Source organism: Chiroxiphia lanceolata, unplaced genomic scaffold, assembly GCF_009829145.1.
Source record: "Chiroxiphia lanceolata isolate bChiLan1 unplaced genomic scaffold, bChiLan1.pri scaffold_59_arrow_ctg1, whole genome shotgun sequence".
Classification (NCBI taxonomy): Eukaryota; Metazoa; Chordata; class Aves; order Passeriformes; family Pipridae; genus Chiroxiphia; species Chiroxiphia lanceolata.
The window spans coordinates 63,411-84,939 of record NW_022476527.1 but is presented as its reverse complement, the minus strand read 5'-3'; the positions used below and the strand labels follow the sequence as shown (position 1 = coordinate 84,939).

At 63.3% G+C, this 21,529-nt stretch overlaps 5 protein-coding genes and 2 non-coding genes across 8 annotated transcripts; 3 read left to right on the top strand and 4 right to left on the bottom strand.

The window, feature by feature from the left end:
• Positions 1-165: 165 nt before the first annotated feature.
• ZBTB45 (zinc finger and BTB domain containing 45) lies at positions 166-2,907 on the bottom strand. Its single transcript, XM_032677424.1, has 4 exons — positions 2,861-2,907; positions 2,561-2,629; positions 1,476-2,472; positions 166-1,151 (listed from the first exon to the last, which is right to left on the bottom strand). The coding sequence occupies exons 3-4, from the start codon at positions 2,395-2,397 to the stop codon at positions 790-792; spliced, it is 1,284 nt and encodes a 427-aa protein (XP_032533315.1). The 5' UTR covers positions 2,398-2,472; positions 2,561-2,629; positions 2,861-2,907; the 3' UTR covers positions 166-789.
• A 916-nt stretch (positions 2,908-3,823) lies between these two features.
• Positions 3,824-8,878, top strand: LOC116781716 (myosin-11-like). Its single transcript, XM_032677430.1, has 11 exons — positions 3,824-3,847; positions 4,068-4,131; positions 5,109-5,153; positions 5,497-5,658; positions 5,999-6,127; positions 6,374-6,462; positions 6,639-6,738; positions 6,888-7,084; positions 7,486-7,594; positions 8,070-8,242; positions 8,680-8,878. The coding sequence occupies exons 2-11, from the start codon at positions 4,081-4,083 to the stop codon at positions 8,876-8,878; spliced, it is 1,254 nt and encodes a 417-aa protein (XP_032533321.1). The 5' UTR covers positions 3,824-3,847; positions 4,068-4,080.
• A 768-nt stretch (positions 8,879-9,646) lies between these two features.
• Positions 9,647-12,774, top strand: LOC116781720 (THAP domain-containing protein 7-like). 2 transcript variants are annotated; one of them, XM_032677440.1, is made up of 6 exons: positions 9,647-9,682; positions 10,236-10,315; positions 10,589-10,744; positions 10,909-11,049; positions 11,329-11,898; positions 11,929-12,774. In XM_032677440.1, exons 2-6 carry the CDS (start codon positions 10,236-10,238, stop codon positions 11,987-11,989), a joined length of 1,008 nt encoding a protein of 335 aa, XP_032533331.1. In that variant the 5' UTR covers positions 9,647-9,682; the 3' UTR covers positions 11,990-12,774. The 2 variants fall into 2 exon arrangements, with proteins under 2 accessions (XP_032533331.1, XP_032533330.1); XM_032677439.1 differs by having other exon boundaries at positions 11,329-12,774.
• Positions 12,336-16,653, bottom strand: SLC27A5 (solute carrier family 27 member 5). The gene is made up of 10 exons (XM_032677422.1): positions 16,136-16,653; positions 15,560-15,769; positions 15,139-15,297; positions 14,799-14,923; positions 14,378-14,572; positions 13,897-13,987; positions 13,588-13,786; positions 13,398-13,495; positions 12,963-13,093; positions 12,336-12,631 (listed from the first exon to the last, which is right to left on the bottom strand). Exons 1-10 carry the CDS (start codon positions 16,614-16,616, stop codon positions 12,455-12,457), a joined length of 1,866 nt encoding a protein of 621 aa, XP_032533313.1. The 5' UTR covers positions 16,617-16,653; the 3' UTR covers positions 12,336-12,454.
• Positions 16,654-17,644: 991 nt separating this feature from the next.
• TRNAQ-CUG lies at positions 17,645-17,716 on the bottom strand. The gene has a single exon. It is a non-coding gene; the product is annotated as a tRNA-Gln (tRNA).
• A 151-nt stretch (positions 17,717-17,867) lies between these two features.
• On the bottom strand, positions 17,868-17,940 carry TRNAK-UUU. The gene has a single exon. It is a non-coding gene; the product is annotated as a tRNA-Lys (tRNA).
• Positions 17,941-18,423: 483 nt separating this feature from the next.
• LOC116781721 (butyrophilin subfamily 3 member A2-like) lies at positions 18,424-21,524 on the top strand. Its single transcript, XM_032677441.1, has 7 exons — positions 18,424-18,598; positions 18,865-18,972; positions 19,328-19,675; positions 20,282-20,563; positions 20,827-20,925; positions 21,225-21,251; positions 21,354-21,524. The coding sequence occupies exons 1-7, from the start codon at positions 18,499-18,501 to the stop codon at positions 21,425-21,427; spliced, it is 1,038 nt and encodes a 345-aa protein (XP_032533332.1). The 5' UTR covers positions 18,424-18,498; the 3' UTR covers positions 21,428-21,524.
• The last annotated feature ends 5 nt before the right edge of the window (positions 21,525-21,529 follow it).

Genomic DNA, 21,529 nt, shown 5'->3' with positions numbered 1-21,529 from the left:
CCTGGGGGGAGGGGACAAGGGGCGGACCCCGTGTCCGTCCGTGTGTCCATCCCTGTGTCCATCTGCGTGTCCATCCCTGTGTCCATCCAAGGCCGGGGTGGGGTCACAGTGACGGAATCAGGGAATGGTTTGGTGGGGGAAAGGACATTCCATAGACACTTCCAGGATGGAGCAGCCACAGCTTTTCTGGGAATTCCATGCCAGCCCCTCCCTGCCCTCACAGGGAGGGATTTCTCCCCAGAATCCCACCCAAGTGTCCCCTTTTCCAACTGGAAGCCATTCCCTGTGTCCTGGCACTTCACGCCTTGTCCAAAGTCCTTCTCCAGCTCTTGGAGCCTATTCAGGCCCTGGAAGGGTGTCCCCAGATCCTTCCCTTCTCCAAGTGGGACACCCCAACTCTCTCCAGCCCCTGGATCATCTCCTCTGGCCTCAGGGCGCGGCCCATCCATCCAATCCCTGTCTCTCCAGCTCAGTTCCAGGATTTCCTAGGGATCCACCTCAGGTGTTTTGCACAAGTCCAGGTTGATGATGTCATCACCACCCAAAGAGCCCCCGAGCTCCACCGAGGCCATCACCAACCACCTCCTGGTGTCCCACCTGCCCAGCTTCCAGGAGGATTTGCTCCGTGCTCCTGCCGGGTGTTCCCGATTCCCCTGTTCTGTTCCCCTTCTCCTGTCCCTGGGAACGTCCCCGTGGCTCGGCTTCCTCCAGGTTTCACCTCAAACAGGCCTGGAGCCCCAAAATCCACCTTTGAGGAGTTGGGGGGGCAGAGACCCCCCCGGTGCCCCCTCACGCCGTGTGAGCGGGGCCGGCGCCCGCGGCGTCAGTCCCCGGCCACGCGGCCATTCCGGCCTCCGGCGGCAGCGGCGGCGGCCCCGGCGGGGGCCCCGGCGGGGGCCCGGGGTGAGAGGCGGCGGCGTGGCGCTCCAGGAGGGTGCGGTGGGAGAAGCCCTTGGTGCAGAGGCGGCACTGGAAGCGCTCGGGGCGGTGGGTTCGCATGTGGACGTTGAGGGAGCTCTTCTGGGTGAAGCGTTTGCAGCAGACGCCGCACTGGAAGGCGCGGACGCCCGTGTGGGTCACCATGTGCTTCAGCAGGTAGTCCCGGAGCGAGAAGGAGCGCCAGCAGATGGAGCACTGGTGGGGCTTCTCACCTGCGGAGAGACAAATGTGGGGCAACACGGGTCAATACGGGGCAGGTCTGCGTGAGTGAACATGGGTCAACGAACCAACATGGGTCAGCATGGCTTAGCATGGGTCAACATGAGTCAACATGGGTCAGCATGGCTTAGCACGGGTCAACATGAGTCAACATGGGTCAGCACAGGCCAACATGGGTCAAGAGCAATGCGCGTCCACAAGTCAAGCACAGACCGCCATGAGTCAATGCAGATCCTCCCAGGGCACCAACCCCCCCGCCCTGCCCTCCCTGCCCCCGTTGTGTCCCCCCCACGTCCCCGTGTTCCCCCCGCGCTCACCCGAGTGGATGAACATGTGCTTGGTGTAGTTCTTGCGGGAGCTGAAGCTCTTCTGGCAGTGCCCGCACTGGTAGGGGGGCTGGGGGCCGCGCAGGGGCCCCACTGGGGGCACCGTGGGCACAGGGGGGGCTCCCCCAGCCTCCGTCCCACCCTCGTAGGGTGGCGGCAATGCCGGGGGCGCCCCAAACCCAAACCCATCCCCGCACGGTGCCTCCCGCCCGCGCTCCGCCCCGAACACGGCGCCGCCGTCGTCGCCGGCCCAGGGCGCCAGGAACGTGTCCGGGAACGCCTCGGGGGCACCGAAAAACGGTGGGTCTGGCGCCGGGAAAGCCGGGAGGGCCGCGCCGGGCGGGACAACGCCCTCCTGGGCACCGCCGTCCTCATCTTCCTCTTCCTCCTCCGCCTCCTCCTCCTCCTTGAGCGTCGGCGCGAGGCGCAGCGGCTGCCGCTGCTTCCGGCTGTGGCCGCTCGGCAACGGCTCCGAGAAGTTCTCCAGCTCCGCCGGCGGCCCCGGCGGCAGTTTCTGGGCCGGGGGCATCACGGCGGGGCCGCGGCTCTGCGAGATGATCTGGGTGCACTCGTCGATGACCGTCTTGATCTGCAGCACCGAGGCCGCGGTGAGGATGTGCAGCGCCTCCGACTGTGCCACCACCAGGCTGCCGCTGTACAGGAACTCCACCAGCTGCCGCACGGCCGCCGAGGGCACCACGGGCGGCACCTCGATGGCCGAGTGGCCCAGCAGCAGCTTGTCATGGAAGAAGGGGCTGCCCGCGGCCAGGACGCAGCGGTGGGCGCGCAGCGAGGCCTCGCGGATGCGCACGGTGACGTCGCAGAACTGCCCCGCCACCCGCTGCCCGTTGAGCGTCTCCAGCAGCGAGCGGCTGAAGTTCTGCAGGTGGATGTAGTGAACGGCCTCCGGCATCGCCGCGGGCACGCCGGGGGACACTGGGGGCACAGGGGAACAGGGGGGACACTGGGGGCAAAGGGGGACACCGGGCTGGAAGGATGGAGGGATGGAGGGGACACAGGGATGGAGGGATGGAGAGGACACAGGGATGGAGGGATGGAGAGGATGTCAGAGGCACGGGGATGGAGGGGACAGTGGGGACACAGGGCCAGTGGGGACACGGTGACAGTGACGAGGCCGGCGGTACCTGGGGAAGGAGACACAGGGGTTGGGGACATTCTCCAGGGGGTCACTGAGGGCTGGGGACACCCCGTGTGACGTCACCGGGTGCCGCGGACAGCGCCGATGACGTCACGGGGCGGCCGGGAGCACCGCGCGCGATGTCACCGACCTGTCGCGACACGAGAACCTTCCAGAACCCTCCAGGACCCCCCAGGAGCCCCCCGGAACCCTCCAAACCGGCTCCTCCGCCGCTCACCGCACTCCCGCCGCCGCCGCTCTCTGACGTCACTTCTGCCGGACCAGACCGGAAGTGAATGCGGATCACAGAGAGGGGGCGGGAGCGGCGCCCCCTGGCGGGCCGGAGGATTCCGCGGCATCCACATGTTGGCCCATGTCAATGCACATTGACCCATGTTAGCCCGTGTCAATCCGTGCTGTTCCGTGTTGACCCACGTTGGCCCCCGTGACTCTGCTCTGCTCTGTGTTGACCCGTGTAGGCCGACCTGAGTCCATTTATGTCACCCCGTGTCACCCTGTGTCACCCCGTGTCATCCCATGTCACCCATGTCCCTCGTGTTGTTCCCGCTGGGGACACCCCTGTGTGGCCCCCCCGACCCCCTGTCCCCCCTGACCCCTCCCGTGGTGTCACCGTGCCCTCCCCTCCCCGTGACGTCACTCCCACACCGTGACATCACCGCTTCTCCCACCCCTGGGCGAGGGCAGGAGGTGACACCCAAATTCCGGGGTGCCCTGAAACCTGTGTCCCCTCGGGCGGGGGTGACACCCAGGGGTGGCACCCGAATTCCAGGGTGCCCTGAGACACCTGAGTCCCCCGGGTGAAGACAGGAGGTGACACTGGGAGTGACACCCGAATTCTGGGGTGTCCCGGGACACCTGAGTCCCGCAGACAAAGGCAGAGGTGACCCCCTGAGGTGCCACCCAAATCCGGGGTGCCCCGAGCCCCCCGTGTCCCCCGGGTGAGGGCAGGGGGGACACCCTGGGGTGCCCCGAGGCCCCGGTGCCCCCCGGGCAGGGCGGGGGTGGCCCGGGAGCCGCTGGAGCCGAAGGGCCCCGCCCGGGCGATGCCCGGGGGGGCGGGCGGGGGTTGGGGAGGGGGAGGGCGGGCTCTGTGTCCCCGTGTCCCCCCCGTGGGACCGGCCCGGGGGGAGGGCGGAGGTGCCACTCGCGGATCCGTCCCGTGCCCGCGGCGGGGGCGGCACCGGCAGAGCCCGGACCGGGACAGGTGAGGGGGGACAGGGAGGCCGGGACCCCCCCGGGTGGGCAGGGGACCCCAAAAACAGGCGGCTGGGAACCCCCAGGGTGGGCAGGGGGTCCCCGGGGGGCCGGACCTTCCCCACCTGCCCCCCCCCAAAGCTGTCGGGGGGTCCCCGCCAGGGGCTGCGGCTGCTTTGGGGGGACTGTGGTGTTATTGTAGGGTCTCCCCGGGGTCTCTGTCGTTCCAGAGCCTCCCCCCCCATGGTGGACACGGGGGACAGGGGGCGGCGCAGCCCCCCCAGGCTGGCACAGGTGAGTGGGGGGGACGGGGAAAGGGGGGCACCCCCAGGGGATGGGGGGATGACCCCCAGTTAATGGGGGGGGGACACAGGGATGAGGGGGACACAGGGATGGGCTGTGAGGACCCCCCCCGGTTGATGGGGGGGACACAGGATGGGGGGCGACCTCCCAGGTGATGGGGGACCCCCAGGGTACGGGGTGGGACCCCCAGCTGGGGGGACAGAGGGATGGGAGGGGGGACCCCGCGGTGATGGGGGACCCCCCGGTACCCGGTGGAGCCCCGACCCCAATTTGGGGGTCCCAGGGGGTGGAGGAGGGGGGGATTCCGGGCATTTGGGGTCCCCCCGCCCCGTCCCCCCCCTTGGCCGGAGCCCCCCCGCCCCCCTCGGGGCCCCCCTGGCCCCCCGCCAGCCCCGGGCTGGAATTGGGACACGGGGCGGGGACAGCGACACGGGGCCCTCGGCGCCCCTCCCCCACCCCGTGGGAACTGGCCCATCCCCCCCGGACCCCCCTGGACCCCTCGGGACCCCCCCAGGAGTGATCCCCCGCCCCCACTCCCTGCAAGGTTTGGGGTCCTGCCCACCCTGGGAGGGACCCCCGGGGATCCTGGGACACCCCCCCACCCCGGACACCTGGGACCCCCCAGATTTTGGGACCTCCCAGATTCTTCCCCCCCCCCTCTGGACCCCTGGGACCCCCTAAATCCCTGAGACCCCCCAAATCCCTGGGACCCTCCAACACCTGGGACCCCCGGGATTCCTGGGACCCCCAAATCCCTGGGACCCCCCAAATCCCTGGGACCCCCGGGATTCCTGAGATCCTCAAATCCCTGGGACCCCCCGACTCGAGGACCCCCCAGATTTTGGGACTCCCTGGACTCTGGGAGTTCCTGGATTCCTGGGAGTCCCCAAAACCCTGGGACCCCCCCTGGACTTTGGGACCCCCCAGATTTTGGTTCCTCCCCCCCAAATGTCCCCCCCCTCTCCCAGCACCGGCGGGACCTGGAGGAGGAGCTGCGGGACCTCAGCAACCAGGTGGGCGGGGCTTGGGGCTGTCAATCACATCGGTGGATGGGGCTTGGGGCTGTCAATCACCCTCAGAGGGTGGGATTGGGGGCTGTCAATCACATCGGTGGGCGGGGCTTGGGGCTGTCAATCACATCGATGGGAGGGGCCTGGGGCTGTCAATCACCCTCAGAGGATGGGATTTGGGGCTGTCAATCACACTGGTGGGCGGGGCTTGGGGCTGTCAATCACATCGGTGGGAGGGGCTTGGGACTGTCCATCACCCTGGGGGCGGGACAAGGGGCTGCCCATCACCCAGATGGGGGCGTGGCCTGTCCCATGTGAGCTGTCAATCACGGTCTTCCCCAATCAGGTGGCGGCGCTGGGGCGGAGCCTGGCGGCAGAGAGAGGGCGTGGCCTGGCAGAGGGCGGGGCCCTGCGTGCGCTGGAGATTGCTGTGGGCGGGGCCCAGGCCCGGATGGGCGGGGCCTGCAGGGCCAGGGACCGGGCCAATGAGAGACTGCGGCTGCAGCAGGTGGGCGAGGCCAGGGAGGGGGTGGGGTCAGATGGGGCGGGGCCTATGACAGGTGTGGCTGTGGGTGGGGCTAAAGAGGCGTGGTCTGAGGGGTGGCTGGCACAATGGGGTGGGACTTAGAAAAGTAGGTGGTGCTTTATGGGATGTGGGTGTGGTCAGGGGGAGGGGCTTAAGGGGTGGAGCCTCTGGTGGGGGTGTGGGCTAAATCAGCATTGTCTGAGGGGGCGTGGCCTGGGAGAGGGAGGAGCCTCTGAGAGGGTGGAGGCCTGGCTGAGGTGAGGCTAAAAGGGGGCGTGGTCAGAGGGGGTGTGGCCTGTCCCTGACTCAGCCCCGTTTGCAGGAGGCGGGGCAGCTGCTGTGGGCGGAGCTCCAGGCCGCCCGCGCTGCCCGTGCGGGGGCGGAGCTTCGGGCGCAGGAGGCGGAGTCACAGTGCCGGGCACGGGGGGAGGAGCTTCAGCAGCTGCGAGAGGTGGGCGGGGCCAAGGGAAAGGGCGGGGCTAATGATAAATGGGCAGGGCTAAAGGACAAAGGGGCCGGGCTAAAGGGCAGGGGGGTGTGGCTAAGGTCCAGTGGGTGGGGCTGAGGACCAATGGGTGGGGCTAAGGACCAGTGGGCAGGGCTGAGGAACAATGGGCGGGGCTATATCAGCCTATGGGTGGTGCTGGGGTGGTGGGCATGTCCCCGGTGGGCGTGTCCATGCCAGCCCCGCCCCCAGGCCGTGGAGGAGGCCCGGCAGTGCCGGCGCCAGGCGGAGCAGGAGCGGGACCGAGCGGCCGCTCAGGTGGGACACGGCCCCCGGCACAGGTGAGTGAGGACACGCCCCTCCCCGGACACGCCCCTTCCTGGACACACCCATTGTGTGTCCCCTACAGCCCCTCCACGTGTCGCCTGTAGTCCCAGGTGTCCCTCTACCCCGTACTCCCCCATACCCCCCATCCATCCCCCATACCCTCCCATGCCCCCCATATGTCCCCCCATAGTCCCCCTCCCGCTGACCCCGGGGGGCTGCAGGCGGCGCTGGAGGAGCTGCGGGAGCACAACCGGGGGCTGCGGGACCACCTGGGACAGCGGCTGGGACAGGTGGGCACCTGTGGGGCACCTGTGGGGCACCTGTGGGGACTTGGGAGGGATATGAGGGGATATGGGGATGTGGGAAATGGGATATGTGGGTGCTGAGCTCACCCGAGGGTGCTGAGGTCTCACCCGTGGGTGTTGTCTCACCTGCCCAGGTGCAGGAGCTGCGTGAGGCGCTGTCCCTCGCGGGGCAGCGGGCGCGGGAGGCCCAGGGTGCCCAGGCCCGGCTGGCACGGGAGCAGCGGGAGCTGCAGGAGCGGCTCCTGCGCCCCCCGGTGCCCCCCACGCCCCCCGAGAGCACCCTGAGGAGCCGCTGCCTCCACCTGCAGGAGCTGCTGCGCAGGGAGGAGGGGTGAGGGGGGACTGGGGGGGGATTGGGTGGTGCCCACATGGCCTCAGGATGCCCCCAAAGTGGGCAGCCCCAGGGTGGTCTTGGGTGGTCCCGGGTGGCCCCAGGGGATCCTGGGTGACCCCAAAGTGGGTTTGGGTGGTCCTGGGTGGTCCCGGGGGGCCCAGGGGGGGTCCCAGTCTGGCTTGAGGTGACCCCAAAGTGGGTTTGGGTGGCCCCAGGGTGGCCCAAGGTGGTCCCCAGATGGTGCTGTGGGGTCCCCAGATGGTCTCAGGGTGAGTGTCACTGGCTGTGGGTCATTCTGGAGGTGACATGGGGTGACACTGGGTGTCCCTGTGGCCCCCGGGGTGTGGGTGGCCCTGTCCCGGGTGCCGTGGGGTGCCACTGGGTGTCCCTGTCCCCAGGACCCGGCTGTCCCTGTCACGGGCCGCGCGTGTCACCGGCCGGCGCCTGCGGGCTCTGGTGGCCGAGGTGGAGGAGCAGCGGCTGCGGGGGGAGAGATACCGGCTGCAGGTGGGGGGCACCTGTCACCCGTGTCACCTGTGTCACCCGTGTCACCCATGTCACCCCTGTCACCCTGTGACCCCACAGCCCCTGTGCCCACCCATGTCCTCCCCGTTCCCGAGTGTCCCCGTGTCCTGTCCCCATGTCCCCAGTGTCCCCGTGTCCTGTCCCCCTGTGCCCCCAGGTTCTGTCCCCCCATGCCCCCAGGTCCTGTGTCACCGTGTCCCCACGTCCCAATGCCAAATGCCAACCACATGCCCTTGTACCCACAGCCCCTGTCCCCAGACTCCGTGTCCCCCTATCCCAATGTCCCCAATATCCCCAATGTTCCCAATGTCCCCCCAATGTCCCCAGCATCCCTGGGTGTGTCCCCAATGTCCCCACTGTCCCCATGACCCCACTCTCCCCAGTGTCCCCCATGCGTGCAATGTCCCCGCTGTCCCCAGTGTCCCCAGTGTCCCCAGCGATGTCCCCGTGTCCCCAGGCCCGTGCCAGCGAGGTGGCGGCGGGGCTGGTGGCGGCGCAGGTGGCGGCGGTGGCCGCGGGCACAGCGCGGGCACTGGCCCAGGGCCACGTCCTGCGCCGGCAGCTCGACCACGTCGGCGACGGCGCCGCGGCCACGGCGCGGAGTGTGGCCGTGCTCAGGGCCCGGCTCAGGTGGGGACACCCACGGACACCCATAGACCCCTACAGACCCCTAGAGACACCCATAGACCCCTACAGACCCCTGGAGACACCCAGGGGCACCTACAGACCCCTAGAGACACCCATAGACCCCTACAGACCCCTATACACACCCATGGGCACCTATAGGCACCTATAGACACCCATGGGCACCGGGGGGGGCTTATAGACCCTATGGACACCTTGGGGGTCTGTGGGATTATGGGGGGGTCTATCGGGGGTTATGGGATGGTGGGAGGGGTCTATGGGGTTATGGGGGGTCTCAGGGGCTATGGGGTGTTGGGGTGCTCTATAGGGGGTTATGGGGGCTCTATGGGGGTTATGGGGTACTGGGAGGGTCCGGGGGGGATGTTCTGGGCTGTCGGGGGGGTCTCCAGGACTGGGGAGTGTCACTCCCCCCCTTCCCCCAGGTGCGACCCCCTGACCGTGTCCCGCACGGTGCGGCGGATGCTGCGGGGGGGCGACAGCGGCGACAGCGGCGACAGTGGCGACAGCGGCGACAGCGACACCCCCCCCGCCACCCCCGGCACCCCCCCGCACAGCCCCGGGCCCTGGGGGGAGCTCGGACCCACCCCCAGCGCTGCGGGAGCCCCTCGAACCCCCCCCTGAGACCCCCTTGAATGCCCCCTCGAAACCCCTCCCCTCGAATCCCCCCTTGAACCTCCCCATTAAACCCCTCCCTGGAATCCCCCCTTGAACCTCCCTATTAAACCCCTCCCTGGAATCCCCCCTTGACCCCCCCTTTGACCTCCCTCAAGGGGGCCCCAAAAGCTGCTCCCGAGCCCCCCCCTTGATTTTTTGAGGGGGGACCCCAAATTCATTAAAGTGCCTTCATGGGGGTCTTGGTCCTGAGTGGGGGTCGTGAGGGAGGGGGGTTGAAAAAACCCAAAAACCGAGGAGGGGGAGGGGGAGGAACCCCAAAATCTTCTGTAGACGGATCGGGAGGTGTTAAATCCCCCCCAAACCAGCTGGGGGGACCTCAAAGCCCCCTTTACTCAATTGGGGGCGCTAAAAACCCCCAAGAGCTCCAAAAGCCTCCCAAACGCCCCCAAAACCCCCAGAACTCGCCAAAATCCCCCAAAAGCTCCCAGCTCCCCCAAAACTCGCGGGAGGGGCGCGGCCTGCATGGCTAATGAGCAGAGAAGGGCGTGGCTCGCAGGGCTAATGAGCCAGGAAGGGCGTGGCTTAAATGCTAATAGGACGGGGGCGCGTCTCGTGTGTCCAATCAGAACGCGGTATGCAAATATGGACAGGCGGAGGGCGCGGCTCGTTGCTAAGCACCAACCAATCAGCGAAGTTGAGGGGCGGGGCCCAGAGAGACGTTACTGGGTGGAGCGAGGGGTTGTTCTCGCGAGAACCGCGGCTCTCGTTAGAGTTCGGCGGCGGTGGCGGCGGCGGGATGGGAGCGCCGAGGTAGGAACGGGGGGGAGGAGAATTTTGGGGGGATTTGGGGGGTTTTGGGGCCTGTAGGGGTCTATAGGTTCCATGGAAGGCACTATACGGTGCCTCTGGGCGTCTGTAGGGTCCATAAGGTGCCCACGGAGATCTATAGGGCCCATTGGGGGGGCTGTAAGGTGCCTGTAGGGCTCTGTGGGGTCCACTAGAGAGGGCTGTAGGGTGCCTATAGGGATCTATAGGGCGCTGTAGGGTGGGACCTCTGTAAGGTGCCTGTACAGATCTATAACCCCCAGGGACCCTCCCGGGGGGAAAGAAACACCCCTGGGGAGGGGTTGGGAATCCCAGGGGGTCTTTGGGGACAGGGACAGGTGGGGGGTCACTGGAGGGGGCACCTTGGGGGTCTCTGTGGGGTCTGAGGGGTCCCTGAGGGGAAGTTGGGGTCCCCTGGGGAGGTCTCTGGGTTAAACCCCGGGGGTTTGGGGGGTGTCTGGGTGGGTGGGTGGCTCAGGGGGGATGGGATGGGTGGCGGGGGGCGTCTCAGCCCTGTCCCCTCCCTCTCCCCCCTCAGATGCCCCGGCACTGCTCCGCCTCCGGCTGCTGCACCCGCGACACCCGCGACACCCGTGGCAGGGGCATCTCCTTCCACCGGTGCGTGACACCCCAGGGACCCCCCCGGGGGGGTGAGAGAGCCCCCAGGGACCCCCTCCCGCTCAGCAAGGGGGTCTCCTTTGCAATCTCCCCCCCCATTCTGGGGATGGTTCAGCCCCGTCCGCTTTAATGGCCCCACCTGGACCGTTCCATTGCTGGGCTTGACGGGGGGGGGTTCAACCCTTCAGCACAAAATGGGCTGGGGGGGCAATTTGGGGTCCCCCTGTGACCTGTGACCCCCCCATGTCCCCCCAATGTCCCCGTGCCCCCCAGGTTGCCACGCAGGGACGACCCCCGCCGCGTGCAGTGGCTGGAGAACAGCCGGCGCCGGGACCCCTCGGGGGGGGGGCGATGGGACCCCTCCTCCAAATACATCTACTTCTGCTCCCAGCACTTCGAGAGCCACTGCTTCGAGGTAGTGGGCTACAGGTGAGTCTGGGAGGCTACAGATGAGATGGGGGGGCTACAGTTGAGTCTGAGGGGGCTACAGTTGAATCTGGGGGCTGCTCCCGGCACTTTGAGAGCCACTGCTCCGAGGTGGGGGGCTACAGGCCTCGGGGACCCTCCTGACCCCCCATTTCTCTCCCCCCCAGTGGTTACCACCGGCTCAAGGAGGGGGCCGTGCCCACCGTGTTCGCCCCAGGCCCCCCCCGGCCCCCCAGGACCCCTAAGCCGAAGCCCCCCCCACCCGACAGCGACCCCCCAAAGCCCCTGCGGACCCCCAGGAAGTGGAAGTGAGTCTGGGGGGGCTTTGAGGGGAGGGGTCGGGGGGTGATGGGACTGCCCTGTTTATTCCCAACACAGCTGGGACCCTCCCCCTTCCCAACCCACCTCTCCCACCCCCAGGACCCTCCACCTTCCCCACTGGCCTCCCCCTGCCCTCTCCCACCCCCAGGACCCCCCACCTTCCCCACTGGCCTCCCCCTGCCCTCTCCCACCCCCAGGACTCTCCGGGCGCTCCCGGGGTCGTATCTGGGGATAACGTATCCCCCCTCTCTCTCCTCTCCCCACAGGCAGGACCCCGCCCCGCCCCCCCCGACCCCCCCGTTCCCCCCCTCCCTCTCCTGCTTCCCCCCGGACTCCAAAGCCCCCCCGGCCGCCGCCCAGGGCGGGGTCCCGGCGCCGCCGCCGGAGACCCTTCTGGTGGCCACGGGCGACGCCGAAGCCGCGGCGGCTCCGGCCCTGCCCGAGGGGGCCCCCCCGGCGCCCGCGGGCCCCCCCGGCCCCCCGTCACCGTCGCTGTTCATGGCCCGGCTGCCGCCCCGCGCCGGCTCCTACATCCAGAGCGAGCACAGCTACCAGGTGGGCTCCGCCCTGCTCTGGAAGCGCCGCGCCGAGACCGCGCTCGACGCCCTCGGCAAGGCCCAGAGGCAGCTCCAGGCGGGGAAGCGGCGGGAGCAGCGGCTCCGGCAGCGCCTGGCCGAGCTCCAGAGGGACACACGGGGCATTCCGGAGCTCCAGAGGGACACGCGGGGGATCCCGGAGCTCCAGAGGGACACGTGGGATATCCCGGAGCTCCAGAGGGACATGCGGGGGATTCCGGAGCTCCAGAGGGACACACGGGGGGTCCCAGAGCTCCAGAGGGACACGGGGGGGGTCCTGGAGCCCCGGAGGAGGCCCTGGGACCCCCCGGCCGAGGGGAAGGTGGAGCCAGTGGAGGACGGGGGGAGGTGAGTCCTGGGCACCGGGGGTGGGGGGGCTGTAAATAAAGATTTCACGTTTTCCATGTGGAGTTTGTGGAGATTTCTGCGAGTTTGGGGAGACTTCTGGGAATTTATGGGGATTTGTGTGAGTTTCTGGGAGCTTTTAGGAGTTCCCAGGAGGAATTTCAGGTGGAAAGTCTTCCCGGTGAGGGCGGCGAGTGGAGTTCCAGGTGCCACCAGGAGTTGGGACAGGGAAGGGTTTGGAGTGACGGGACACAGGGAAGGGCTTCCCGCTGAGAATGGGGAGATTTAGGTGGGATATGGGGAAGGAATCCCACCCTGTGAGGGTGGGGAGGGGTTGGGATGGCACCCAAAAAAAGTGGGAATTAAGGGTTTAATTTCCACGTCACAGACAGGCCGGGCCGGGATAACCCCCCAGCCCAGCCCACAGTGCCTGATTAGCCCCTAATTAGCCTCGTTAATTAGCCCGAGGCCGCTACAGACTGAGCCTCATGTCCTGGATGGCAGCGAAGGTGTCCGGGGTCAGCGGGACGTAGGATCGCCGGGAATCGTCGCGGAAGAACAGCGGATCCCGGACCAGCTGGGGGTCGAAGCCCTCCCGGACCAGGTTGCTCTTGGACTGCTTGAAGGTGCCCGTGATCTCCAGGGCGTCCTGGGGACGAGGGGTGTTGGGAAGGGGGGGTCCCGGGGCCGTGTCTGGGTGCTGGCGGGGGTTGATCCCCCCCCTTGGCACAGGGTGACCCCCCCTTGGAACCAGATGAGCCTGAGGGCCCCTCCCAACCCCAACCCAACCATTCCCTGAAGGCCCCTCCCAACCCCAACCCAACCATTCCCTGGTTCCACCGTGCCGTGACTGGAACCGGGCGCTGGTGCTAATGGATCACCCTCCTCCCGAGGCCAAACCCCCCCAGTCCCAAGCCCCTGGAGCCCCCCCGGAGCCCCCCTGGAGCCCCCCACGCCTGGGCCGGGCGTGTCCCACTGACCTGGATCCTGACAAAGCGAGGGGCGGCGTAGGAGGGCAGCGTGTCCCGCGTGAAGGCGTACAGGGCGTCCCCGTCGAAGGTGGCCCCGTCCTTGAGGCGCACGGCGGCCATGCCACAGCGGCCCTCACACCCTGCGGGCAGCACCAGGGTCACCGGGGGCCACTGTGGCTGCTTTGAGTCCTCCCGGGGCCACCTGAGTCACCTGGGGCCACCTGGGTCACCTGGGGCACCTGAGTTGCCTGGGGCCACCTGGGTCACCTGGGGCCACTTGGGGCCACCTGGGGCAACCATGTCTTTCAAACTGGGCAACCAAGCCCTGTTTTACTGCTCTTGGTGGCTCCTCGGGGGTTGTTTTGTGCCCCAAAGCAACCCTGGACGTTCAGTTTGGGCCACCAAGCCCCGTTTCACCCTCCCCGGTGTCCTCCCTGGACTCACCGGGCACGGCCACGCCGTAGACGTTGACCTCTTGGATGAACTCAACTGTGGCCAGCGTGGCCTCCACCTCTGTCGTGGCCACGTTCTCCCCTTTCCACCTGGGCGGGAGGAGGAGGAGGAGGAGGGGGCAGCGCCGTGAGCCGAGCACTCGGGCCAGCGCCCACGGCCGGGACGCGCGGGCCGGAATTACCGGAAGGTGTCCCCGACGCGGTCCTGGAAGTAGAGGAAGCCCTGACGGTCCATGAGCAGCAGGTCGCCGCTGTTGAAGAAGGCGTCGCCCTTGGCCAGGACGTCCCGCAGGACCTTCTGCTCCGTCTTGCGGGCGTCGCCGGCGTAGCCGTGGAACGGCGCGTGCCGCGTGATCTTCACCACCAGCAGCCCCGTCTCGCCTGGGAGGGGGTCGGGAGGGGGGGGTTAGGCCGCCCGAGGGGCGTTTTGGTGGCCACGAGGAGGACCAGGGGGTGGTTTTGGTGGCCTCCCTGCAAGGCCCGGCTCTTACCGGGCCCGAGGGGGATGCAGAGCCCGCGCTCGTCCCTCACGGGCTTTTCTGCGGCCACGTCGTACTTGATCAGCTCGAAGGGTGTGAAGAACTGGGGGGGCACAGGGAGAGAAACCCGGGATTAAAACCTGGGGGGGGGGGGCAGGTCGGGCCTGCTGGGATCGGGCCTTTCCCCTCCCCCTGCAATCTCAACATCCTGGGGGTTAAAAACCACTTGGGTTTGACCAGCCTGGATTGGAAATGTCTAAGTCTGAATCTTTGAGTCAGTCTAAATCCCTGAGTCAGTCTAAGTCTTTGAGTCTAGAAGTCCAAATCTTTAAGCCTAAACCTGTAATTCTAAATTTTTAGGTCTAAATTTTGGTTTAAATCTTTCAGTCTAAATCTTGAGCCTAAATCTTATTTAAACCTATTTAAATAAGCCCCAAACACCTCCAGCTGACCCCAAACACCCCCTGTTGGCCCCAAACCCCCCAGTTCTCACCTTGAGGAACACGTTGGCCCTGCCCACGGCCCCGACCTTGCCAGTGTAGTTGATCAAGCCGGCGTTGCCCTCGGTGGCCCCGTAGAATTCCCGGATGGACACGGGCCCGAAGCGCCGCAGGAATTCCTTCCACACCTCCGCCCTCATCCCGTTGCCCAGGGCCATGCGCACCCCGTGCTCCCGGTCGTCAGGGCGCTGGGGGGGACGGGGGTTTGGGTGGGTTTGGGGTGGGCTTGGGGCAGTTTTAGGGCAGTTTTTGGGGGCAGTTTTTGGGGCAGTTTTGTGGTAGTTTTTGTGGCAATTTTGGGCAGTTTTGGGGCAGTTTTTGGGGTGGTGTTGGGGGTAGTTTAAGGGCAGTTTTTGGGTAGTTTTGGGTAGTTTTGGGGTAGTTTTGGGGCAGTCTGGGGCAGTTGGGGCTCACCGGGGGCGTGTTGCACAGGTAGCGCATGAGCTCCCCCACGTACTGGATGACGGTGACGTTGTACCGCCGACAGTCGGCCCAGAACTGGGAGGCCGAGAACTTGCTCCTCAGGACACACGTGGCTCCTGGGGGGGCACAGCCGGGGGGGTGACCCCCTCCCTCCCCGCTTTTCCCTTCGTCCACTCACCCAGCCGTCCATCCATCCTCCCTCCGTCTGTCCGTCCACCCGTCTGTCCATCTGTTGATCCACCCATCCACCCATCCCTCCATCCCTCCCTCTCTTCCTCCCTTTATCCCTCCCTCCCTCCCTCCCCTGTCCCTGGGCTGGGCTCTCCCTCACCGATGTTGAGGCAGCCGCCGAGGCCGACGAGCAGCCCGGCCGAGTGGTAGAGGGGCAGCGTCGTGTACACGACGTCGTCGCGGCGCAGCCCACACATGCAGGCCAGGCTGGCGACCATCATCAGCTTCAGCTCCGTCACCACCGCGGCCTTGGGGAGCCCTGGGGACCCAAAAACGGATGGGTGACCCCAAATAACCCAAACGGACCCCAGATATCATCAACTGACCCCAAACATCTCCTGCTGACCCCAGACACTTCCAACCGACCCCAAACATCCCAAAGGACCGTTCCTACCCCAGGTGGACCCACCACGCTCGCGGCTGGAGAAGGACCCCACAAGAGACCCCTCCGACATTCCTAACCCTCCTCTCCCCCCGTGTCCCCCAGCTCTGGATCCCGGCGGTTCCCGGCTCCCTCTCACCGGTGGTGCCGGAGGTGTAGATGTACATGGCCTTGGAGGTGGCGGTGATGCCGGCGCGGTGCTGGGCGGGCAGAGGGTCCGCGGGGGCCACCTCGATGTCGGGGAGCAGGGCCGGGACCCCTGGGGTGGGTGACGAGGCGCTCAGGTAGAACACGTGGATCCCGGAGCGCTGCAGGTCCGGGAGAACCTCCTCCACGGCCACCCGGAGCTCTGGGGGACGCGGGGGGGACACGGTGGGTCACAGGGGGGCATGGGGGGGCACGGGGGGCAGGGTCTGGGGGGACAGGAGGGACAGGGTGGGGGACATGAGGGACCCCAAACGGGCACCTGAGAGACCCCAAAATGGGCACCTGAGGGACCCCAAAATGGGCACACGCACAAACCTGTGCACAGGCACACAGACACGTACAGACCCTGACACACGTGTGGACACACGTACAGACCCTGACACACGTGTGGACACGGGGGCTGGCGAGGCTGGCTGAGATCAGGGCTGGCGAGGACCAGGGTAACCTTGGTGGCCACATCCCCCCGTGTCCCCGTAGCCCCCCGAACGTCCCCTCCATCCCCTCTCACCGGGGCTGGCGAGCACCTGGGTGGCCCCGGCGGCCTCCAGCGCGTGCCGCAGTGCCCGTCCCCGCGCGTTGCTGTTCACACAAGCCATGGCACAGCCCAGCTTGGCCAGCGCCAGCCACGTCCACAGGTAGGTGGGCGAGTTGGGCAGGAACACGGCCACCGTGGCGCCGGGGCTGAGCCCCAGGCGCCGCTGCAGCGCCCAGGCCGCCCGGTTGCTCCTGAGATCCGCGTCCTCGTAGGTGTAAAGCTCGTCCTGGAAGCGGAGCAGCGGCTGCCGCGGCCGCCTCCGCGCGTGGAGCAGGAACACGTCCAGGAGGGTCTCGGGGGGGCTGCGGGCGAAGCGGCGGCGGCAGCGCAGCGCCGACCTGGCCATGGTGACAAAGGCCACCAGGTCGTCCCAGAGGAACGGCGGGGCGAGCAGCGCGGCGAGCAGGGCCAGCCCGGCCAGCGCGGCCGGGAGCAGCCCCAGCAGCACCGCCATGGCCACTGAGGGGTGGCCGGCGGTGGCCAAAGGTCCGCGGGGCCGGGCCGGGCGCACCTTTGGCCCCAGAGGGGCCGGGAGTTCGTTGCTCCTCGGGATTTTATTTGCTTTGCTTTGCGCTCCCTCCTTCCTCTTTTGTGCCTGGGCTTGTTTGTTGTTACCTCTCTCTCTTCCAGTTTTCGCGTTCCCCGTCCCGGGGTGTGGCTCCGCTGCCTGCGGCCCCGCGGGCTCTGTCCCTCTGTCCCCTCTGTCTGTCCCCACAGCTGTCCCTCTGCCCCCTCTGTCCCCCTCCTGTCCCCTTCTTGTCCCTCTGTCCAGCCTCGGTCCTCTTTGCCCCCTCCTGTCCCTCGGTCTGGCTCCTGTCCCCCTCCTGTCCCTCTGTCCCTCTGTCTCCTCCTGTCCCTCTGTCTCCTCCTGTCCCTCTGTCCCTCTGTCTCGTCCTGTCCCTCTGTCCCCTTTGACTCCCTTCTGTCCCCTCTGTCCCCCTTCTGTCCCCTCTGCCTCCCTCCTGTCCCTCTGTCCCCTCCATCTCTCTCCAGTCCCTCTGTCCCTCCATCTCCCTCCAGTCCCTCTGTCCAACCTCTGTCTCCCCCAAATGTTCCTCTGTCTGTCTGTCCCTCAGTCTGTCCGTCCTGGCCACTCGGGTCTCTCTGCTGAGGGGGTGGGACAGTCACACGTGGGATGTCACACTCAGTCCCCGAAGCATCTGTGGGGTCACACGAGGTCCCCCGGGGGGCGTCACAGGTGGGACGTCACACACAGACCCCAGAGTAGGGTCACACGAGGTCCCTTTTGAGGCGTCACACCCCGATCCCAAAAGGGGGAGGAGCAGCGGTGCCACCACACCCACGCGCGTGACACACTCGGGGCACGGGGTCCCCAGGCGAGTGTCCCCTGCGCTTCCCAAACGTCACAACGAGCCAGAACCCCCCTCTTGCCCCCCGCCCCTACGACGGGACACGGGGGGGGCACAAACGAGCCGAGACCCCCCCGCCCGCACATGGAGGGGGGGACCCAAAAAGAGGGCGAGGTCCCACCGAGATTCGAACTCGGATCGCTGGATTCAGAGTCCAGAGTGCTCACCATTACACCATGGGACCGCCTCGCGCCGCCCCCTCCGCCCGTCCCAGAGCCCTCCGCGCCGCTCCCTCCGCCACGAAAAAGAGACCCCGCGGTTGTTCCCCCCGGGAAAGGAGGGGGGAAAACGGGGACGGGACCCCCGGGATGCGGCGGGAGCGGAAAAAGGGGAAGCGCCCGAACAGGGACTTGAACCCTGGACCCTCAGATTAAAAGTCTGATGCTCTACCGACTGAGCTATCCGGGCTCCTGCAAGGGGCGGCCGCCGGCGGCGGTTTGGGCTGAAATCCCGGAGTTTTGGGCAAAATCCCGGGGGTTCCGGGAGAAATCCCGGAGTTTTGGGCAGAAATCATTCCGGGGGGAATGATTCCTCTGGGATTGTGCCGGGGGAGGGATTTCGGGGCGTGTTGCAAAATACAATTATTTATTATTGTAATAAATAATAATGATAAATAATGTATAGTGAATATCTGATTGTATTCGATATTATGTATAACTTATAGTATAATATATACTCTAGCACAATACATAACACAATATGTAATGTATAGATAAAAGAAAACCCTAATATATTTTATATATTATTTTATTATTATATTTATGATAATAACTAATAAAATAATATAACAGGATATATTTAATATATTATTATATTAGATATTATACATCATTTGTAGTTTAATATATAATACAATATATACTCTAATACAATACATAACATAATATATAATGTATTATATAGAATATAACCCTAATCTATTATAGAATTCCCACTTCCCTTTTTAAGGTCCAACCCTTTTGGAAAATGCAAATCAGGACTTTCAGGGGCCATAAAAATATAAAATCTGGGGACAAAGTTCTTCCCAACCTGACTCCAGAGGAACCTTCTGGTCCTTCCTGCTCCGGTAAGAAATTCCTGGTTGGAAAAATCCATGAATTCACTTCTGGAAATTGATTCATCTGGAATAAGTTGATTTTTTTATTGGGAGTAAATTGATATTTTTTAACTGGAGTAAATTGATTTTTTAAGTGGAATAAATGGAATAAAATAAAACACCCGGGACCTTCTTTTCCTTGAGAACCCCAATCCCTCCCTCCATAAATTCCCAGAGATTTTTCCCTGTTATTTCATCCCTCGATTCTCTTGTTCTTTTCTGTGGAATGTGTGCAGGGGCCGAAGGAATTCCGGGAGATTCCGGGACATCGATGGATTCCGGGCTCTGGTGGTTGATGTTGCTCCCAGTCCTGACATTCCAGCACGGATCCCACCTGGCCACAGGTGAAGACAATTCCATTTGGGATATATTTGGGATGTATTTGGGATGTATTTCCGTAAAACACCCGATTTCTGCTGAAATTCCTTCAAAAACCTTGGAAAAGCTTCTTTATCCAGGGGGTGATCGGGGCTGGAAGAGGCTCCCCAGGGAATGGGTTCCCCCCCATTTTTCCATGATTTTTCCAACCAAAACGATCCAAGGTTCAAAACACCGCAGGATAAATCCAGGAATGTCAAATCCCACCAGCGTTCCGTGTTGTCTTCCCAGCTCTGCTCCGGATTCCTCTCCCGCTGACGTAATTCCATGAAAACCCGACGCGGGTAACCGGGAGCAAACCCCCGTTTTGTCCCGGAACAGGTCTCTCTGTGGGTTCTCCCGGGATTCCCGTCGTCGGGATCGTGGGGGAGCGGGTTGTCCTGCCCTGCCGGCTGAGCCAGGACCCCCTTCCCGAGGTTTTCTCCGTGCGCTGGGAATTCCACGACGGTTCCCGGAGGATCCCCGTGGGCGGTTTCGATGGGAAGAGCCGAGAGGAGGAGTGGGACGGGAGGTTCCGGGGCCGGGGGGAGTTTTTCCCCAGGGAATTCTGGGCCGGGAACGTGTCCCTGGGATTGAGGAACGTCGGGATCTCCGACCGAGGGTCCTACACCTGCCACGTGTCGGCCCCGGACGTGTCCCGGGAGGTGTCGGTGCAGCTGGAAGTGGCAGGTGGGAATTCCGGGATCCTTTTATTCCTTTTCAAAAAAAAAAAAAAATGCGGCAAAATTTTAACGGTTATTTTATTTTGGTGCATTTTTATGCATTTGAAATAAATTTTTATATTTTATGTTTTTATGTTCTATGGTTTTTATTTTTTATATTTGACATTTTTGTGTTGTATATTTATTTTCTATAAATATGATGTCATAGATACATATATATATACATAATATATATATAATATATATACACATATATATACATAATATATAAGTACATAGTGTACAATATACACTTTATAACTATATAATGTATAAATATATAATATTGTACTTTTAATTCCCACATTTTCCCAGATCCTGGCAAATCCCACTCCCGACTTCCTCCTAAACCAACCTCCCCCCTCCCTCTCCCGGATTCTCCCTGGAATCCCTCATTCCCTTGGAATCCCTTGCACTCCTTCCCCTTTAACTCCCTCCCATCCCTCGTTAAATCCAGGGAAAAAAACCTTCCAACACCTTCAAACCCTTAAAACCCTTTTCCAAGGAAAACCAACAACTCCCCCAACCCCCAATTTCCCGCTGTTTGGAATGGAAACCTCCCGTTTTTCCGCAGCCGTGGGCGACGTTCCCACCATTGTCGTGAGGTCCCGGAGAAGGGACCTCGGCCTCTCCTGCCGAGCCTCCGGCTGGTTCCCGAATCCCGAAGTCCTTTGGCTGGACGGCCAAGGGAAGGTCCGGGAGGGGTTTCCCAGCCCCAGGACGGCGCCGGAGCCGTCGGGGCTGTTCCGTGTCGACGCTTCCCTGACCCTCCCGCCCGGCTCCGACCTGGAAGTTTCCTGCAGGATCCTCAACCCCCGGCTCAACGTCACCCGGGAATCCCGGATCCGCATCTCGGGTGGGTCCGGAATCACCCCCGGGACCGGCTCCGTCCCCGGGATCCGTGCTGGGAGAAATCCCCTGATCCCCCTTAAATCCACAGTGGAATATTTAATCCTTAATTTAACCCTAATATTGAAGAATTTAATTTATACTTAATATTTAATAATTAATATGCAATGCTCGAGTCCCAAATAAAACTCTCTAATTTTTAATAGACTTTGAAAATCATTAATATAAAATAATTGATGGAGTGTCACTCCTTTTCCCACCTTTTCCCAGATATTTTCCTCCCTTCCGTCTCCTCCTGGCTGAGCGGTTTCCTGGTGCTTTTGGGCCTCAACCTGCTCCTGATTTCCGCTCTCTTTTGCCTCCTGAGGAGTAAGTGTTGGGAAAATCCCGGGGGAAAAATCCCCTGGAATAAAAATAATTCCTGAGAGGAATGTGGGTAAAATAAAAACAACAAAAAAAATCAAATTAAAAAATTAACGGAGTGACCAAATTCTGGAATTGGAGCCCAAAAAAGGGGGGGAATTCCTGACTCTTGTGTCCCAGAATTCCTTGGGAAATCAACCCAAGGGTGTTCCTGATGGGATTAAATCCCAGATGATGACTCAGAACTCTTTTCTGTGCAAAAGAACATGGAATAAAAGGGCTTTTTCCCCACTTTTTTTAACCAGGAAGCCACAGGAAAAATGCCAGTGCAGGTGAGTGATGAGGAATTAAGGTGAATTATTTATATTAAATATATTAATTATATTATTTGTATTTATTATGGTTATTTTGGATGAATTTCCCTTGTTTTTCAGTGAAAGTGAAGCTGGAAAGGGAAGAAGGTAAAAAATCCCTCAGGAAACGGGAAATGTCCAATGTCAAATATTAGGAAAGTTCCCAAATTGGGAATTTTGGGAGCCAAAATTCCGTGTCCTCTCTTTTCCAGAAAAAAAGAAGGTGAAGTCGCTGTTGGGTAAGAGATTCCCTTTTC

Coding starts and splice junctions, on each gene's coding strand:
- ZBTB45 (XM_032677424.1), bottom strand. CDS start 2,397: ATGCCGGAGGCCGTTCACTACATCCACCTGCAGAACTTCAGCCGCTCG. Junction 1,152..1,475: donor GCACATGTTCATCCACTCGG/GTGAGCGCGGGG, acceptor GTCTCTCCGCAG/GTGAGAAGCCCCACCAGTGC.
- LOC116781716 (XM_032677430.1), top strand. CDS start 4,081: ATGGTGGACACGGGGGACAGGGGGCGGCGCAGCCCCCCCAGGCTGGCA. Junction 5,154..5,496: donor TGCGGGACCTCAGCAACCAG/GTGGGCGGGGCT, acceptor TTCCCCAATCAG/GTGGCGGCGCTGGGGCGGAG. Junction 6,463..6,638: donor GGACACGGCCCCCGGCACAG/GTGAGTGAGGAC, acceptor GTCCCCCCATAG/TCCCCCTCCCGCTGACCCCG.
- LOC116781720 (XM_032677439.1), top strand. CDS start 10,236: ATGCCCCGGCACTGCTCCGCCTCCGGCTGCTGCACCCGCGACACCCGC. Junction 10,316..10,588: donor AGGGGCATCTCCTTCCACCG/GTGCGTGACACC, acceptor CGTGCCCCCCAG/GTTGCCACGCAGGGACGACC. Junction 11,050..11,328: donor CGGACCCCCAGGAAGTGGAA/GTGAGTCTGGGG, acceptor CTCTCCCCACAG/GCAGGACCCCGCCCCGCCCC.
- SLC27A5 (XM_032677422.1), bottom strand. CDS start 16,616: ATGGCGGTGCTGCTGGGGCTGCTCCCGGCCGCGCTGGCCGGGCTGGCC. Junction 15,298..15,559: donor CTACACCTCCGGCACCACCG/GTGAGAGGGAGC, acceptor TTGGGTCCCCAG/GGCTCCCCAAGGCCGCGGTG. Junction 13,496..13,587: donor CGCGTCGGGGACACCTTCCG/GTAATTCCGGCC, acceptor CCTCCCGCCCAG/GTGGAAAGGGGAGAACGTGG.
- LOC116781721 (XM_032677441.1), top strand. CDS start 18,499: ATGCAAATCAGGACTTTCAGGGGCCATAAAAATATAAAATCTGGGGAC. Junction 18,973..19,327: donor CGGATCCCACCTGGCCACAG/GTGAAGACAATT, acceptor GTCCCGGAACAG/GTCTCTCTGTGGGTTCTCCC. Junction 20,564..20,826: donor ATCCCGGATCCGCATCTCGG/GTGGGTCCGGAA, acceptor ACCTTTTCCCAG/ATATTTTCCTCCCTTCCGTC.